General features: G+C 44.0%; 3 protein-coding genes and 1 long non-coding RNA gene across 4 annotated transcripts; 2 read left to right on the top strand and 2 right to left on the bottom strand.

Moving 5' to 3' along the window:
- On the bottom strand, nt 1614-3502 carry LOC8069333 (50S ribosomal protein L35, chloroplastic). Its single transcript, XM_002437311.2, has 3 exons — nt 3199-3502; nt 2978-3094; nt 1614-1971 (listed from the first exon to the last, which is right to left on the bottom strand). The coding sequence occupies exons 1-3, from the start codon at nt 3430-3432 to the stop codon at nt 1894-1896; spliced, it is 429 nt and encodes a 142-aa protein (XP_002437356.1). The 5' UTR covers nt 3433-3502; the 3' UTR covers nt 1614-1893.
- On the bottom strand, nt 5293-6184 carry LOC110430696. Its single transcript, XR_002448033.1, has 2 exons — nt 5716-6184; nt 5293-5566 (listed from the first exon to the last, which is right to left on the bottom strand). It is a non-coding gene; the product is annotated as an uncharacterized LOC110430696 (long non-coding RNA).
- On the top strand, nt 7044-11334 carry LOC8069332 (homogentisate geranylgeranyltransferase). The gene is made up of 12 exons (XM_021448839.1): nt 7044-7102; nt 9082-9281; nt 9381-9464; nt 9579-9653; nt 9742-9825; nt 9938-10027; nt 10135-10236; nt 10326-10421; nt 10527-10598; nt 10678-10773; nt 10863-10967; nt 11089-11334. The coding sequence occupies exons 1-12, from the start codon at nt 7084-7086 to the stop codon at nt 11125-11127; spliced, it is 1062 nt and encodes a 353-aa protein (XP_021304514.1). The 5' UTR covers nt 7044-7083; the 3' UTR covers nt 11128-11334.
- LOC8058414 (ATPase 2, plasma membrane-type) lies at nt 14451-18962 on the top strand. The gene is made up of 11 exons (XM_021448838.1): nt 14451-14614; nt 14771-14890; nt 15002-15100; nt 15202-15339; nt 15453-15767; nt 15887-16213; nt 16311-16430; nt 16556-16678; nt 16761-17681; nt 17807-18351; nt 18438-18962. Exons 1-11 carry the CDS (start codon nt 14558-14560, stop codon nt 18532-18534), a joined length of 2862 nt encoding a protein of 953 aa, XP_021304513.1. The 5' UTR covers nt 14451-14557; the 3' UTR covers nt 18535-18962.

Here is a 19303-nt window from a genome sequence, read left to right as displayed (position 1 = left end):
TTTGTTAGTAGTAACATATATTTTGGCCTATAATTTTAAAGACTATTCCAAACAAAATACACAAGTGATGAATTTGGATGACATCAGTAGAGAGATTCTTGCAAGTAATATGTAATTTTTTTATTATAAGCCTATGATTGACTCCTATGTTTGAGTTCTTATCCACTATCATATTAACTAAATGTATTTGTATCAAACTCGTGTATACCCAATTGCCATCCCAAACTCAATATTTATGTTCATGTCACTAGAACTTGTGTTTGTAACACTTCACATGGAACTTATGTGTGCACCACACAATAGTTCCAGTGCCATGTGCACATACATTGAGTTTTGGCATATGAGTAGAACCATAATCCCTCAATGGTACTCTCACATACATTTCTAGAGTTAATGAAGCAACAAAAAAATTCCCTTAACAAATGTACTTGTCTACCTTGTGATTTCAAAAGTATCATATCTATCGAAAAAAGTAGAAAGAGAGCATATTCAAGCACTCAAATTCATTTGTGGATGAGCAACAAGTATGGATGGATGGCATGACACACACTAATAGCACATGACTATACCAAAATGTTCCTAGCATCATCAAAAACTTGGTAGGTGTGAGCCACCGAGCTCAAGCAACCCCTTTAAGAAGGATACTAACCAGATTAAGTACTTTGTAATATTCTTGTCCCAGTCATCCACTCCACAATAGCCTATAAGGCATACCATTGTAGGCCATGTAGAGGTTTTCAAGATAAGTTGGTAACACTAAGCTAGGGCACCTCAAATGAACCACTCCTTTTGTAAAAATGGAAGGATTACCTGTTACAGGACCATAGTGCCAAGTATACCTGAGTACAATACACAGATTACTTTATCACATATAAAACTCATTCATAACTATATCGCATAGCATATTGGGTGCCTTACTTGCCTCGCTTTACTAGCTCTTTAACTTTTTGTTTTCACACATCAAGACATACATAGTTTACTTAGGTAAAAATAATTTTCTACGATGCAAGGTATATCGACCCTCTATAAGGAGATCTCGCACATTTCCAAAGTGCGGTAACCAGCACTAGCATACTAATCTCAAGTAATAAACCAACCATTATAAAAAGTTGGAGATATATTTATTTTTTCAAGGGAATGTGGCATTTCAATTTGAGTAGTCTTAGACTAGAATCTATCTTGCCAATTTGAGTAGAATACTAGATAAACCTCCGGAAAATATTTTTAGGTTTATCTTGCCAATTTGAGTAGTCTTTTAAACTAGAATTTTTTAGGTAACTCAATTCACCCTCTCCCTATCTTGGATCAACACAGCCATTCTTTACAGATATGCGGTGTACAAAACTACAGATAGGCTTGTTGACGGATTTTAGGTAGAAGAGAGCTACGTCTCGATCATTTGCTATTCTCAAAGCTGATAGCTAAGATGAACTTGGCGATCACAAAGCAGAGGAAGAAAAGAATTTTTGTTACACATATTCTGTTGGTGACTATCAAAATTTTGCAAAAAAAAAAAATGTTTCAAAGGAAATGCCAGTTTGGCATCACCAGAATTTAGTCATGAAAGATGAAATTGGTCACCCAGAAAATGGCCACAATTTCGCAGCCAGCAATACAAATGAAAACCATTAGCTTGAGATTCGAGACAGGCCAGTGAAAACAATAGGAGCTAATGGCTCAAGTGCCACTCCTATTTGCACAGATTTGTGACTAAATAACAACTATAGTAAGTGGTGTGCCTCATTCTGAAATATCGCTAAACTGTTGGTACCAGAAGTTGTTTTTTTGCTTGCTTTGATATGATGCCTCAGTATTTGAAAGGAAATACAGCCGAAGATACACAAAATTACAATTTGGTGGAATGAAACTTGACTTTTGAAGACGACGTAGATCTCAGTTTGCTTTCCTATTCACTTTGAGGTAGGGCAGTGCGCCCGTCACATTGTCGTAGTCACTCTTGTTGACTTGGACCTGAAAGAAATATAGCAGTGTGATTTAAGAAAAAAATGTTATTGTAGCGAAAATGTCATGTTCAGACTGCTAATGAAATAGCCACAGTTTCAAGGATACATTATGACCTGCAACTTTATGGCCAGAGGTTAACGATTTTTTCTGTCACAAATTTTGCTTCACTCCATGGGGGGGGGGGGGGGTGTGAAGCAGCACATCAGACTATTAGGATGAATGTGTTTAGGATTAGAAAGATTGGAATTTATCAGAAAAAATTACACCTCTCTAACATGGCCCGATTCACCTAAGAAAGCAGTTAAGTACATACTAACTAAAGTGCAGATTAGTGAGAAATTAGGATTCATAAGAATGACATCACCAAATTCTACAACAGAACAAGTTCTAAGACCCTTACATATTCTTGATGCATTTGAACATTATAAATGGAAGACAATTAGAAGTATTCATAGGTTGCTATACGGTTAACACCCACCCCCTCTTTTCTCAGAATATGGCATGCCTATTTCCTAACTTTTCAAAAATAGTAGCGGTAATTTTATATGTACAAATAAAAACAGTTCATTTCAGAAACAAATGTTGTGCAACGACCATGATAATAGTCCATGAACTTCGACAAGATCAATTGTAGCCAAAAGCTTTTCGTGCCATCTATTGGCCCACACACATTTGAGGATCGAGGAACAGATTGAGCTTGCTAATAAATAAGGAGACACCAAGATGCCAGGAAAGTAACGAATGGAGCAGTAGAAATTATTATATCACCCTGGAGCACATCAGCAAAACAAACTCCCGCCTTGCATTTCGTCTTTCAATTCCCAGCAACGTTATCAAAATATGTAGAACTACTCCTATCAAGCAATTAAAATACGAGAGCACATTGTGCTATTGACAACAACGTTCCACATTAGCATCTAACTCACGGCGACGCACCAGCCTTGATTTGTAGAAAAAAATAAGCAACTGAATTAAAATTGAGCTGCACTAGAGTGGAGGAACAGAAGAATACCATCTTGGAGAGCCTCTTCTTGCGCTTGGTGTTCTTCTTGGCGAGCAAGTGCTGCTTCCCGGCGCACCGCCGCACGATCTTGCCCCTCCCCGTCACCCGGAACCGCTTCGCCGACGCCTTGACGACACAGACAAACCGAACGAGACACGAATCAGCAAAGGCAAAGGCACCGAACAGCCCAATGACCCGCAGGAACCAAGAACGAGCTAGCAGGAAAGAACCTTGTGCGTCTTCATCTTGTACCCCTTCTTCCCCGCCGCGACGACCTCGAGCGAGGTGGAGGTGGCCGGCTTGCGCGGGAGCGGCGACGCGACGGAGGCCGCGGTGGCTGCCAGCGGTGCGCCGAAGAATGATTTGGCCGGGAAGGCGAGGCTGGCTGCGGGGAGCTTCCTGGCTCCGGCGCCGGCAGAGACGGCGAGGGGCGCGGGGCGCGCGAGGGAGAGGGACAGCGCCATGGCTTCTCTGTGTGTGCCCCGCTTCCGCTTCGGTCTGCGGATTTGGAATTGGATAGGCTGCGGACGGATGGCCAAGACCAAGACCGATAGCAGCGAGCGAGCGCTCGTGCTGCAGGGAGAGAGAGGCTGGCGTCGCGTGGGCCGTTTGGAGCAACGGCCAGCCCACCAATCGCAAAGCGGGCTTCGGAATGAAGTGGCCGAGCCCATGGACCATTTTGTTTTGACCAGCCTAACGTCGCAGTGTTGGACAGATCAACTGGGCCACTAGTTTCCCCTAAACAAAAAAGTGGGCCATTAGGTTAGGATGAATGCAGATACTGTCAGGTACGGGTAGGAATGAAAACGGTACGGATATTTTCCAACCGTATTCGAGACCGAATTCGTTTAGAGAGGTTTAGATCTGTCCGTATCCAAGTCTAAATATTCAATATCTGATACCGTATCCGTATCCGAATACTTAAATCGTATATTTATGATGTCGACATCTAATCATATCTTATCTGACATGATTGACATTATCCGTATTCGAATCCAAATCCGACCAGAAATATGAAAACAAATATGATATCGGTGACCGTCCGTATCCGATCCATTTTCATCCCTAGTTACAGGGATTAAAAAAAGGTACATGAATTGTCTAGGCACCCACCAAACGAGGAGATTTCCCATGGTGCGTGGGACTGTGGGAGAAGGATGCCAACACAGGAGACGTCTAAGTGAACGCTAAGAGCATCTCCAAGAGACTTTGTATATATTCTTCCTAAATGCTAGGAATAGCAATTTTGGTGAAAAACTAACCTCCAACGGCTTCTCTAAATGGTCATCCAAATATAGCTATTGTCTATTTCGGGTTTTTCGTTAGCCAAATATAAAAGACGAGAATGACTCTCTAGAGTGCGCATGAGATTTAGCAAAATTGTTGGAAAGTAAAAAAAATAAATATAAAAAGCGATTTTTATGCAAATGGCTCTCCAAATGATGATTTAGAGAGTGTGATTTATAAAGGTTCTTGGAGATGCTCTAAGAACTTAACGTGATTAAGTATATATTCATAATATGAGGAGAAGTCATGAAATATATTAAAGACGAAATGGGATGAAGAGTTCTTGAGTCAAAAGAAGGCGGTGGAAATCAGAATTTAGAATTTTGATATGGGATTTTTTTTATTGGCCTAATAAAAACACACTAGAATTCCTAAAATTCAGCTGAAATTAATGATTTTTAAGATGCCTCATTTTTTTAGAGATGCCTATGTGAAGAACTATCTTTAAAAATTGTTTATCGATTTCTATCTAAAGATGACGGCTAGAAATGTCTAAAAATAGATACAACACAAAAAAGCATAACTTTTACAAATTAAATTAGATAAAGAAAAATGCATATATAATTGTAGCACTCGAAGAGAAGATCTATAATTTTGTATTTGATGATTTTTTTTATTTAAAACCATTTAGGGTCCTAAAATCATATGTCTTAACTTTCAGATTATAAAATTCAAACACTTTCAATTTTTCAAAAAACCTTGAATGGAAAGACATCCTAAATCAAAATAGTAACACTCAAATAACTTTAGGGTTCATTTTTTCTTTTCATTTGAACTCATTTAGACTGAAATATTAAATACAAGATCTTGAACTTATTTGTCGAATCTGTCAGCCATTCAGTAATATTTTTCTTTTAAAAAAAACAACGAACAGGCTAATACTAAATGCTAGAATCCCAGGGCCTGTTTGGATCCCAAAGGGATTGCAGGAATCAGGGTTCTAGTTAGGTCCTATTTGAATCCATAGGGATTCTAGCTGAGGATTCTAGAATAAATCTCCACTTGTTTGGATGCAAGATTATAATTTCAGATTCTAGTTGTGTGACAGTTCAAGCGTAACCAAAACAATTATGGTCCGTACAAATACCATATTTTACATTCACAGTCACATAACAAAGAAACATTGGCATATGGCAGGACTAGGATACTCATGTGTTCATCTTCCTCTCCTAAATGACAATCCGCTGTGTTGAGATGAACAACCCATCCCAAATTTTCATGTAGTTTTCATCATATCAGCAATCCCCGACGACATTGAAAACACAAGGGCCACAACGACATAGCAATGATGCTGCTGACCGTACATGGGATCTACAATTAACAGACCTATGAGTGTATCATTTTTTGAATCTAATCCACGGGACTGAACTTGCTATGCTTTCTGCATGCCAAAGTACACATGTCCATTTTGTATCCATAGAAGAAAACCAAGCCCAAAAGGAGAGAGTTCGTATTCATACAGTCCCAAATGCCTCGCCGCTCCCCATGGTTGCTGGAACTGCCGGCCGAAGCCATGCCACCCCCATGACCATTGCCCAATCGCGCAAGCAGAGCCGGCGTCGCACCCCCTGCTGCCGTCGGCATCGCCGGTCAGCACCGCCGCAGGGCCCTCGGGAATGACGACGAGGCTCCAAAATCCCACGAAGCATCGCCGTAGCCTGTAGGGAGAGACGATGGATGTCTTTTCTGGAGGCGGACGGACGTTCGGCGGGGACGCTTGGATGCGTGATGGCGGCCGTCACCCGTGCGAGCGACGCAACGGATCGGACGACGGACGGGAAGGAGAATCGCCGATCACCCGTCGCCCATGGGTTGTTTTCCTCTCGTCTCCACGCGGCCATTGACGGGGAGTCACGTTTTTCTTGAGCCGCCTGGGTCTCCGTACATCATTGACGACTGTACAGCTGCAGAAATGAGTGCACATCACAATCGAAATTAAGGGGTGTTTATTAGTTGGGGTGTTAAAATTAATAGGTACGGTAGAATTTTGTTTTATTTGACAATTAGTATTTAATCATAAACTAATTAGACTTAAAAAAATTCGTCACATAAATCATTTTCTAAATGTGTTTTTAGTTTTATAAATAATATACATATTTAATATTCTATACATGTGTCTAAACATTCGATGTAATAGGAATTAAAAAAACACACGGAAGCCTAATCATCCGGCCACAACTGTATCACCAGCGACCCTGCTGCGTCCACACAACGTATCACACATTCACACCCCCAGGTTGTGCACTGCATGAATGCATGCAGCACGATGCACAAGCGCGCAGGTCGAGACAACGCCGCCGCCGGCTTTATATCATCCCAGTCAGTCAGTCAAAAACTGCAACATTCTGGCTGCCAGTAGTAGTGCCAGCCGGCCGGTCCAGCGCGCTGCTCACCGCGACCGCGTACTTACTGGATCCATTAGCCGCACGCACGCGCGCATCTCGTGATCTCGTCCGAGATCCTCCGATCGAATCAGTGAGGAAGAAGAAGGGCGAGTTTCTACCTCCTCACTTCCTCAATCCTCTGGTCCATCTCTCTCTTCTCCGGCAGAAGGACGACGATGCATCAGGTTACGTCGTCAGCGGCGACCTTGCGGCCGGCGGCGGCGGTGGCGGCGCACGCGTTGCGGCTGTCTACAGGCAATAATTTTGATGTTTTTTTTTGTATATTTAATTTCGTTTCTTCAATTCTTTTCGTCTTCGATGTCCTGTGTGCTGCTACTCCTGTATTTGAGAACTGTGTGTGGTTGAATAATGGTGATGGATATTTGTTTGTGGTGATATACAGATCACAGGGAGGGACCAAAGATTAGGGCTCGGTTCGGAGCGATGAAATTCTCATGGACAGGTAATATGTTGTGCGGCTTCGTGTGATTATCGTTTGGTCTCCTCAGGTATATGTGATTTCAGAGTTATCAAATTCACAAAACCAATTGCAGTTCCAGCATCCCTTGTGAGATTAGGTTCGCTGTTCTTTCGCAAGAAGAGGAGTAGATTCGCTGCTATGGAGCATAGGGCTGTGATTGCGTTCAAAAGGAAAGCACATCTTTAATTATAATTATACCACACTGCTCTTAGGAGTAGAGCTAGGACTGTCTAACGACCTGTTTGTAGGGCTCCTCTTTGGCTTCGGCTCTAGTTTCTTTAAATGAGCACTAATAAACGTATTGTAGGAGAAGCCATTTTTTATTGAAAAATAGAGAAGTCCCTAAGGAGGAGCCATACTAAACACCTTCTAAAAGGGGATTTTATGTTCTACATGGATCGGTACTATAACATTCGAATTTAATTTCCCAGATGTTCTTAGACTTCTGGAAAAAAAAACATCGATAACTTAGGCATTTATGGGCATATATAGGGGGTGTTGTAGCATGGGAAACACCTCTGCCGTGGCTCTGCAAGGCATCGACGATGGTTTTTGGTTTAGGAGAGGGGTTGCACCAGCAACCTTAGAGAGAACTCATTGGGTAGTTGGCTAGCCAAGCAGAGAAGGAGGGCGCATGGGCGAAATGGTGAAACAATGGTGCCGCCATTTGCTGTGTGTAGACGAGGTGGTAGTTGGGCCAGTAAAGAGTGGCGGAGTCATAGGGATGGCCTCATGATGCCGGTTAGTGTGGCGGGGGGCAATGAGCCTAGACGTGCAACCTAAGGCTGACAAGGATGATACAGATTGATAGGAGGTAAGGTTGAGTTTCCGATCAAAATAAGACTATGAGACAAAGGTTGAATATGATATAGTAGCCCTAAGATGAAGATCTAACAATTTGGATTCATATCATTTAATTTATAGTAGTTCCAAAAGAAAAAGAATTACTCAATCGGAAATCTTCTATTCCGGGCAGAAGGTGGAAGCCCTAACCACCGCCCAAATTTTTTCCAAATATTTTTCTAATCGGTATAATATTTTTTTGTACCGTTGAAACATTTTCCACATATAAAACATGTAGGTTCCCCACTTCCAAGGAGGGTTAGAGGAGCTCCCATGGAGATATTGTCCCTCTTTGTATGAATAAAAGACCAAGCATACATATGAAATGTTTTAGGGTTTGTTCAGTTAATCCCTAATTCACAGATTAGGATTAACTAAACAAACCCTTAGAGGCAGCATCCGGATTCGAGCGTAGGGTACGGAGGATCTATCAACCATTCTTTCCTCAGTGTCATGAAAAACCTTATGCCTAATTTTCTGTCCCGTTATGAATTTTCAAGGAACAAGGCCTAATAAAGTCCTAAATTTGACTTATAAGTTTATCTTATAAGAAAAACTTGACCTGCTAAAGGTAAGACAGCCACTAGGCGTTGCATTAAGAAAAAGACATTCTCACGCACAAGTCGAGAAAACTCCTGAACCCTGCTCTATCCATACACAGTGGCGCTGTAGCCTAAATCAGAATGACCAAGACCGGACGCGAACCTTAATTAGACTCATGCTTTGGCATGAGACAAATGAGGTTTTTTTAACCCCAATTTGTAAATTCATTCCCAAACCTAGGACTTGAGGAGTGCTACTCAAGCCATCTAACCAACTCAGCTAGAGGCCTTTTCGCATGTTTGTCTTATGATGAACGAGTGAAATAAATAAATTTGATAAAAGGAAGAGATGGTAACTTAAATACTAAATGAGTTTGTTGTATATCATAGAGATCTAAAGACAAATAAGACATGAAGGAAATGTAGTTGGTTTTAGTGAGTAACTGTGATGCACTGTTCTGACAAAAGTCCTCTAAAAAGATGCATTTCGGGGCTTGTAAATTAATATTTATGTATAATTGAAGATTTATGATCTAACATGCTATGATTCCAAACTGTTGTTTTACTCATGTTCAGAAACACTTAATGCCACTAGTCCTACGAAAGCCACAGGGAGGCATCACAAACATTCCTCGGTCCTCAAAGTGAGATGCTGGGTAGCTACTCATCACCAACATAATTCCAATGCCCAACGGTTTCAGGCAACTGGCATAGGAATTGCAAAGATACTGCATGCCTTCTACCAGTTTTGTCGACCACACACAATATTTGGAACCGTGAGCTCTAGTATCCTAGACTGAATTCCATCTCACAAGTTTATATGCATATGTCTCATGCTTTCATTTTTTTCTTTATATATCTGGACCATGTATCAGATAATAGGCATTACTTCAGTGTCGCTCCTGCCAGTGAAGAGCCTAGATGATTTTACGTTGACAGTTCTATGGGGATATCTTGAGGTATGATGCTCTTATCTTATGAATGTTATACCCATGGGCACATATAGCATTATTTTCTATTTTTTTCTGGGAAAGTACCAACATCCACCTTTTCCATTTGACACTTGTATTCAGGCTTTGGCCGCTGCATTATGTATGAACATTTATGTTGTAGGGCTGAATCAGCTATTCGACATTGAGATTGACAAGGTATTTTTGTGTTAATTTAAATCGTGTTCGCTGCCAATAACATTATTGTGTATATTATATTAGTCAAAGTTTCTGGTACCTTTTGAAGGTCAATAAGCCAATTCTCCCATTGGCTTCTGGAGAGTTTTCAGTGCCAACTGCAGTGTTATTAGTAGTGTCATTTTTGGTCATGGTATGTTATAAGTTCCACACAGAGATCTACGAACCATCTATTCAGGTCAGCAAGGAGTATCTTTCAGGGTCTTATATCTTTCTCACATTGTTCTTTTTCTCTAATTTGTTAGAGCATTAGCATCGGGGTAAGATCAAAGTCTGCTCCATTGATGTGTGCTTTACTTGTTAGCTTCCTTCTTGGAAGTGCATATTCCATTAATGTAAGTAATGCATGCCTTTTCCAGTAAAATTCAGGTGGACTTCCTAAAATTCATATGCACCCCATTGCCTTCACTTTGAAATTTGAATCTCTCTTGCTACTTTTCAGGTTCCATTTCTCCGGTGGAAGCAACATGCCTTTCTAGCTGCATTTTGCATAATCTTTGTGAGGGCTGTATTGGTTCAATTAGCATTCTTTGCACACATGCAGGTAGCTAATACTGTTCACGTATACCCACTGTGAATTACAAATGTTTTTTTGTTCCTTTGGTTTAGTGCCTGATGGTACTTTTTGCATAGCAACATGTTCTCAAGAGGCCCTTGGCACCAACAAGGTCGGTGGTCTTTGCAACATGTTTTATGTGTTGCTTCTCTGCAGTAATAGCGCTATTCAAGGTATGTATATATTCTTAATGTTAAGATCAAGGCTTTTAGATATGTATGTTTTATTGATATAGGAATTCATCAGTTATTTTTTTCTATTTATGTATGACACTTTAGGATATTCCTGATGTTGATGGAGATAGATATTTCGGCATTCAGTCAATGACTGTACGGTTAGGCCAACAGAGAGTAAGAGCATGCCTATTCAACAATAAAAGTATAATGTATATAAACTGTGCAAATTTAATATTAGATTTTAATGCTTCAGGTGTATAGGCTCTGCGTTAATATTCTCATGACAGCATACGCAGCTGCTATTTTGGTAGGAGCATCATCTACAAACCTATATCAGAAGATTGTCATTGTGAGTGACGACATCTTTCTTTCTAAAACATAGATACATATACATAATTTTTGTTCATTTCATATTTCATCAATCTAAAACTTATTCAGCTTACTGGCCATGGCTTGCTTGCCTCCACACTTTGGCAAAGGGCGCAACAATTTGACATTGCGAATAAAGAATGCATCACACCGTTTTATATGTTCATTTGGAAGGTGTGTAAAAGCTTGTGCTTTATAATATCAGTACGCCTTCTATCAATCTTTAAAGAAAGAAAAGACTTACTAATGTGCTTATGCCTACTGATTTATTTCTTTTTTTTTTATCATTTTGCAGTTGTTCTACGCCGAGTATTTTCTTATACCATTTGTATGAGGTTTAGTGCTAATGATACTCTACCGAATGGTCTGAATGTCTATGCGTCATTTGTATGTAATATGACTGGTTGTATCAAAGTAACAAGTGGAGCAAATGTACCATGTATATTAAGCATTAATTTAACCTAGATCAGTGAGTTGTGGGAATATTTCTACTAGCTAGCTACTTTATGAACCATCATCTCTTGATGAGAAAAAATATCTTCAAAACTTGGTTTCCTACAAGTACGGAAATAGCGTTGTGAAAAAGTATGTTCTTGTGCATCAACAACATCTATTGGCCAAAAAAAACCACCATGTTCACCGAGAAGACTACAAATTATGAGATTAATCAAAAAATAAAAAACCTACATCATTGAATTTTATGTTGATCTAATGGCTTGAATTAAACAAAAGAGTACACCTAATACAATTATGAGATTAACTGGAAAATAAAAGAACATGATTAATTGAAAAAATAAAAGAACCTACACCACTGGGTTTTATGATGATCTAGCAGCTTCTAATTATGAGATTAACTAAAAAATAGAAAATCTACACTATTGGATTTTGTACGATCTCACAATTTGAATTAAAATAAAGAGATCATTCCTAATACAATTACAGGACTAACAAAAAAAAAGAAAAGAGCCTGTACAATTATATTTTATGATTATCGAATGGCTTATATTAAATCAAACGGTCCATACTAATACAATTATAAGATTAGTTGGGAAAGAAAAAAAACTATATTGTTAGGTTTTATGGTAATCTAACAACGTAGATTAACCAAGGAGCCTATGTCTTAAACAATTAAATATAGTAAACTCAAAATAATTATTAAATTAAGAAAAAACAATTTGTTTCCATACTAGTTGGAAATAAAAAAATAAAAAAAATAAATTTCACCTAGAACAAATTTAAAAAGATTTTTTGTTAATAAAACTATGACATGTTAATAATTTGATCTCAAGTAAATGTAAAGAAAAAACCTAATAAGTAGTCCATATATATAAATTATATAATTACAAAATAGCTAAATTAAAAATCTCAGTTTATTAAAAGTAGTAATTGTTTCTATCTGTTGGAAAAGCAACTAAACGAATAGTTAATACTACAAGTAAAATAAATCAGCTATTTCACTCTCAATGGCTAAAATTGCCACATCGACCATAGCGGTTGCACTATGGGTGCTGGAGGCCTAGGAATTTGGTGAAGCAGAAACATATCCTATCAGCTCACGTTAGATCGACTAGTTCTGACAAGACAACGACAGATGAAAGGTGGGCTAACGGACGTGGCATTAGCTCACTTAAAGCAGACAAAGCGGAAGTTTGCAGTGACGGCACACTAGAGGTGGCGGTGACTATAACGAATATTTTAATGACCACGAATTGCTTTATAGTAATATTCTAGTTGCTCTAGGTTATTTTTATAGTTTGGCCCTCAGTTGATAGGCTGGCCTTTCATTTTTTATTTTAATTTTCTTTTTGAACATGGAAGATGATCCTCATTACTCAATAACTGAGGCCAAATCATTGGCCTCCGGAACCTGGGTACAATTTGGAATACTATCTCGAACTGAGACAATACCCGAACTAAGCCCTGCTCCAGCAACCACTAAGGAATGCGCTACCAAATTATATGATCGAGGATTATGAACTACATTTGAAGCAAAGTTACAGTGAATCAAATCCTTAAGTTCCCAGATTAGGCCACTTGCCCGAATCACCACTGCAGCATCAGTCGCTAGGACTATCTTCTGAATTCCCATCTTCACAGCTTTATGGACCGGTTACAGGCATGCAAAGGTTCTAAGACCTTCTGTAGTTTACCATATCCTGAGCCAATGACAGCTCCTTCACAGAGTCGCGGATGACAAAACCCCAACCCCCAGATAGGTCATGAGCTCTGAAAGCTCCATCACAATTAAGTTTAGCAAAACCTTCTGGAGGTTTACTCCATTTCGGTCTTGTCGGACAAGGAACAGGATCTGATCTGAATTTTTCAAACACTAATCATTTGTGCTAGCTGTGTGTTGCTTCTCGGCCTCTCCCCTTCACGCACGGCACATCGCTCGCTTCACCAGAGATACATCAAAATGACTACCAGGCGTATTGATGTATTGTATCAGACATTTGAGCATCTCGTCCTAGTTTAAAATGGCCATAATCGGCCTTATTGACAGCTGACCCGAATAAACATCGGACCTACAGCCCAGTTATTGCAAATCATGGTGCTTGTTAGACAACAACAAAAATTACAGCACAAATGCGCTATACAGTTTTGGACTTGACAATTGGGCTTCATGACGCTTGCGAATTCAACCTTTCCACCTAGGCAACTGGCCCACATAAGACAAGAAGACGTAAGGTTAAATCCAATGGTTCAAAATTTGTGTGCTGGAAGCCTGACATCAGTTGTTTCCTAGGCTGTCAAAAAAAAAACATACGATTGTTTTTTGGGAAGCCTATAAGCATCCCAATGATATATACAAGCAAGCCTAATGATATTCATGCTTTTTTTTAAAAAAAAAAGGAGAAAAAGAACAGGCCGCATATGGTTTAGGCTTGGACAGGCATGAGGCATTGGGCTTCCAGTCGAACGGGCCTTCAGTCTTGAACGACAACAAAACCATAGGCAAAACAGAACATCCGTCCGTTGTCTTGGTATCCTAGGTCTAGTATTCGTGTGTTTCTGCATGTTCCGATAACCGCTTGTCGGCAACATCTAAAACATACATATGTCATGTAGACAGCCCCCAAATTAACTAGGTTTAACCAATGCAAATCTATAAAAAAAAATCACATCACCATAACAAAATAGTAAAATATGACAATAATATTTTACCCTTCTTTATTATAAATTTGTCAGAATTAAAATAAACAACATTTATATTTTGGGGGTACGTGAGCGGAGTATGTCATAAGTGGTGTTCCATAGCTCTCATTTAATTATATTTTGTCATCATGAGATGAGAAGTTTCCATATTCAATTTTTTTAATAATTTATTTATATTCAAATATAGTAGTACTATGCTTGAATATTTACCAAGATATGATTCCTGAGCTCTTCACGCAGAAACTAATAAGAAAGTAAAGGTTCGAAAATAAGTTTATTTTGTCACCCATGGAAAATGAAGGCCTTGCAATTCGGCATGGCCGCATGAGGACCATATAGGGCCGCCGAGGACCAGGATCCCCCCTCCCATAATACCGGGGCACTTCGCGGAAGGGGCTGTTGCGACCCCCCTTATTTCTTGCCGTCGTCTCACCCCACAACCACTCTTTCGCTCTGAACCAATCCACCTGAGCAGCTCCGCGCGGGCACCAAGGAGCGAGTCGCAAGAGCCTCGCTCTCGCTCCCTGCATCGTCGTCGTCGTCGTTGCAAACCCAAGACGACCTAGACACACAGCTAGCAGTGTCAGAGTCAGATCCGCCGCGCCACCATGGCGGCCGCCTCGTCGGCGTCGCTGGAAGACCTCAAGAACGAGAACGTCGACCTCGTCAGTCCTCCTCCTCCTCCTACCTCCGTCTATCTATCTCCTCTCAATGCCTGCCATGCATGCATATTTTTGTTGCAAGGGATTCTGCGGGATCATGTGTGTTTACTGCTGTCTTTGCCATTTCATGGCGTCGGTTTAATTTGCAAGTTGCAACAGGAGAGCGTCCCGATCCAGGAGGTGTTCACCGTCCTCAAGTCCTCGCCGCACGGCCTCACCTCCACCGATGGCGCCAGCCGGCTCCAGATCTTCGGACCCAACAAGCTCGAGGAGAAGAAGGTCTGACCGATCGATCAATTAAGAACGCGTCGATTTTATCTGGAACCGATCCACGATAGATCTCACGATCACGAGTGTGACCCGAAATATAATCTGTGAATCGTTCTGCAGGAGAGTAAACTGCTCAAGTTCCTGGGGTTCATGTGGAACCCGCTCTCCTGGGTCATGGAGGCCGCCGCCGTCATGGCCATCGTCCTCGCCAACGGAGGGGTACGTGCGCCGCCGCACGATCGCGCCGACGTGCATTTACGTTACCGTGTGGGTGAATGACGCGTACGTGTGTGATCTCGTTCGTGCGTGCGTGCGTGCAGGGGAGACCGCCGGACTGGCAAGACTTCGTCGGGATCGTCACGCTGCTCTTCATCAACTCCACGATCAGCTTCATCGAGGAGAACAACGCCGGCAATGCCGCCGCCGCGCTCATGGCCAGCCTCGCCCCCCAGACCAAGGCACAGCCCTAAGATCCGGCATTTTTCTTTTGTTGTTGTTTTTTTGGATGCATTACATATACGTGTTCAGGCGTTCTGACGGAAACGGTGGATGGATCGGCGGTTGCATGCAGGTGCTGAGGGACGGCAAGTGGTCGGAGCAGGACGCGGCGATCCTGGTGCCAGGCGACATCATCAGCATCAAGCTCGGCGACATCATCCCGGCGGACGCGAGGCTGATGGAGGGCGACCCGCTCAAGATCGACCAGTCGGCGCTCACGGGCGAGTCGCTCCCCGTCAACAAGATGCCCGGCGACAGCATCTACTCCGGCTCCACCTGCAAGCAGGGCGAGATCGAGGCCGTCGTCATCGCCACCGGCGTCCACACCTTCTTCGGGAAGGCCGCCCACCTCGTCGACAGCACCAACAACGTCGGCCACTTCCAGAAGGTCACATACATTCATATTCATATGCCACTCTCCGTCCCCAGTGATCATGTACACTAGTGCGACTGCCACACCACAACATGTAATGTAATCCTCACCGGCACCGCCGTCGTGGCGTGCAGGTGCTCACGGCGATCGGGAACTTCTGCATCTGCTCCATCGCAGTCGGGATGCTGATCGAGATCATCGTCATGTACCCGATCCAGCACCGGCAGTACCGCGACGGAATCGACAACCTGCTCGTGCTGCTCATCGGCGGGATCCCCATCGCCATGCCCACCGTGCTGTCGGTGACCATGGCCATCGGTTCGCACCGGCTGTCGCAGCAGGGCGCCATCACCAAGCGGATGACGGCCATCGAGGAGATGGCCGGCATGGACGTGCTCTGCAGCGACAAGACCGGCACGCTCACCCTGAACAAGCTCACCGTCGACAAGAACATGATCGAGGTGCGCATTTGTGTGTTTCCTGCTTTAATTAGTTTACACGCTAATAAGGATATCAGAGAAACGCCAACTGATCGATCAAATGTGCATTTGGTTTCAGCCGTTTGTCAAGGATCTGGACAAGGACGCCGTAGTCCTGTACGCCGCTCGAGCATCAAGAACTGAGAACCAGGACGCCATCGACGCGTCCATCGTCGGAATGCTCGCCGACCCAAGGGAGGTATGTGATTTTGAACACTTGAACCCCTAATCTGACACATGAAAAACCACTGAGGCATTGTAAGGCCCCGCCATTGGCGATTCACGGATCTCACGATGCATGCCATGAACTTTGCAACGCCGCAGGCCCGTGCCGGCATCCAGGAGGTGCACTTCATGCCGTTCAACCCCGTCGACAAGCGCACTGCCATCACCTATATCGACTCCGACGGGTCATGGCACCGCATCAGCAAAGGTGCCCCTGAGCAGGTCAGCATCCTATCCCTCTTCTCAACCAGTGCACGCACCTTATGTCTGATGTTGACCTGTGCGTGCGTGTCCCTGCCCGTAGATCATCGAGCTGTGCCGGCTCCGGGAGGATCTTAGCCGGCGGGTGCACGCCATCATCGCCAAGTTCGCGGACCGTGGGCTGCGTTCGCTGGCCGTGGCGCGGCAGAGGATCCCGGAGTGCAACAAGGACGCGCCGGGCACTCCGTGGCAGTTCCTGGCCGTGCTCCCGCTGTTCGACCCGCCGAGGCACGACAGCGCCGAGACCATCCGGCGCGCGCTCAACCTTGGCGTGAACGTGAAGATGATCACCGGCGACCAGCTGGCCATCGGCAAGGAGACCGGGCGGCGGCTCGGCATGGGCACCAACATGTACCCGTCCAGCTCCCTGCTCAAGGACGGCGACACGGGCGGGCTCCCCGTGGACGAGCTGATCGAGAAGGCGGACGGGTTCGCGGGGGTGTTCCCGGAGCACAAGTACGAGATCGTGCGGCGGCTGCAGGAGCGGAAGCACATCTGCGGGATGACGGGCGATGGCGTGAACGACGCGCCGGCGCTGAAGAAGGCGGACATCGGGATCGCGGTGGCGGACGCGACGGACGCGGCGAGGGGCGCGTCGGACATCGTGCTCACGGAGCCCGGCCTGAGCGTCATCATCAGCGCCGTGCTGACGAGCCGCGCCATCTTCCAGCGGATGAAGAACTACACCATCTACGCCGTGTCCATCACCATCCGGGTGGTGCTGGGCTTCATGCTCCTGGCGCTCATCTGGCGGTTCGACTTCGCGCCCTTCATGGTGCTCATCATCGCCGTGCTCAACGACGGCACCATCATGACCATCTCCAAGGACCGGGTGAAGCCGTCCCCGATGCCCGACGCCTGGCGCCTCCAGGAGATCTTCGCCACCGGCGTCGTCCTCGGCACCTACCAAGCCCTCGCCACCGTCCTCTTCTTCTGGGCCGTCCGCGACACCAACTTCTTCACAGTCAGTCGTCATAGTTTCCAATCCATTCTGACGATCGAATCGATCGATATGCATGCACTTGGGTCCTGAGTTCCTGACACTAGCTAGCCTTTGTGTGTCTCTTGGCGTGCAAATGCGCAATGCAGAATACGTTCGGGGTGCACCACATCGGGGACAGCACGGAGGAGCTGATGGCGGCGGTGTACCTGCAGGTGAGCATCATCAGCCAGGCGCTCATCTTCGTGACCCGTGCTCGGAGCTGGTTCTTCGTGGAGCGCCCGGGCCTGCTGCTGGTGGCCGCCTTCCTGGCGGCGCAGCTGGTGGCGACGCTGATCGCCGTGTACGCGCAGTGGCCGTTCGCCAAGATCAAGGGCATCGGCTGGGGCTGGGGCGCCGTCATCTGGCTCTTCAGCATCGTCACTTTCTTCCCGCTGGACGTGTTCAAGTTCGCCATCCGCTACTTCCTCAGCGGCAAGCAGTGGAACAACGTGTTCGACAACAAGACGGCGTTCGCCAACGAGCTGGACTACGGCAAGAGCAAGCGCGAGGCGCAGTGGGCGATCGCGCAGCGGTCCCTGCACGGGCTGCAGCAGCCCGAGGCGTCGGGCCTCTTCAACACCGACAACAGCAACGACTTCATTGAGCTCTCTGAGATCGCCGAGCAGGCCAAGCGCCGAGCAGAGATCGCCAGGTATATATGACCTGACGAAGCTATAGACATTGCCAATTTGCCGCCATGAACGAACCAACAACTGACGCACTCTGACGATATGTCAGGCTAAGGGAGCTGCACACGCTGAAAGGGCATGTGGAGTCGGTGGTGAAGCTCAAGGGGCTGGACATCGACACCATCCAACATAACTACACCGTGTGATGGATCAGCGTAGCTACACGTTATTACATGCATGGATCGGAGTGAGACAGCATCGATGCAGGGCAGCAGCTGTTCATGCGGCAGCGGCATCGATCGATTTGGAGGAGGAACTTCTCTTTTTCTTTTTCAAAAGGCCAGGAAGGAGGAACTGTAGGATTCAGTTTTTACTCGTTTTCTTTTATTTACAGCCTAATGGTGTCAGGAACTATCTAGGGTAAGATAAAATAACTTGAAGAAACTGTAGGGAAGGACATGTTTGTTTGTTGCAGAGATGAATAATTCCAAGGTGCTAAAGCCATGCATCACTAGTGTCGTTGAATACTATTCTGGCGATGCTGTATGCTAGTTTAGGCAGCTGTAGTATTTTCTCTTAATTAGTGGCATGCAAATACAAGCCTTTTCAGCTTGAATTGTGTGCAAATTTCATTCCTGAACGTCCATTTCATGCATAATTAAGTTCTTTTTTTCTTTTTCGGAATGAGATTAAATTGTGCCAATTGCCTTGAAGAAGAATAAATTCTCACTATAATCAGTGCTGGTATAAAAAAAGAATGTTTAAATGTGATATCAAATTGGGATGGTATAGATTAATCAGTAATACTATCTCGTACGTGGAGCCCAATACCGTTGTATTGCTTCACTTAAATGAGAAGTCAGAGCACCTGCCACCAGCTATTTTTCTGCAAAACAAATTCCAAAACAAGCACCGTAGTTGAACTGTTTAATTGTTTTCTTAGCATATATGGCAGGTGCCTTTGCATTATAGTAG

This window comes from Sorghum bicolor, chromosome 10 (genome assembly GCF_000003195.3).
Source record: "Sorghum bicolor cultivar BTx623 chromosome 10, Sorghum_bicolor_NCBIv3, whole genome shotgun sequence".
NCBI lineage: Eukaryota > Viridiplantae > Streptophyta > Magnoliopsida > Poales > Poaceae > Sorghum > Sorghum bicolor.
This window is presented reverse-complemented; position numbering and strand designations above follow the sequence as displayed.

Bases quoted from the DNA above. Each gene is read 5' to 3' on its own strand.
- LOC8069333 (XM_002437311.2), bottom strand. From the start codon at position 3,432: ATGGCGCTGTCCCTCTCCCTCGCGCGCCCCGCGCCCCTCGCCGTCTCT. The intron at 3,095-3,198 runs GTTCTTTCCTGC...TGTGTCGTCAAG, and splicing joins ACAAGATGAAGACGCACAAG to GCGTCGGCGAAGCGGTTCCG. The intron at 1,972-2,977 runs GTATTCTTCTGT...TATTTCTTTCAG, and splicing joins AGAAGAGGCTCTCCAAGATG to GTCCAAGTCAACAAGAGTGA.
- LOC8058414 (XM_021448838.1), top strand. From the start codon at position 14,558: ATGGCGGCCGCCTCGTCGGCGTCGCTGGAAGACCTCAAGAACGAGAAC. The intron at 14,891-15,001 runs GTCTGACCGATC...ATCGTTCTGCAG, and splicing joins ACAAGCTCGAGGAGAAGAAG to GAGAGTAAACTGCTCAAGTT. The intron at 15,340-15,452 runs GCACAGCCCTAA...GGTTGCATGCAG, and splicing joins GCCTCGCCCCCCAGACCAAG to GTGCTGAGGGACGGCAAGTG.
- LOC8069332 (XM_021448839.1), top strand. The intron at 9,826-9,937 runs GTATGTTATAAG...CTAATTTGTTAG, and splicing joins TAGTGTCATTTTTGGTCATG to AGCATTAGCATCGGGGTAAG. The intron at 10,028-10,134 runs GTAAGTAATGCA...GCTACTTTTCAG, and splicing joins GAAGTGCATATTCCATTAAT to GTTCCATTTCTCCGGTGGAA.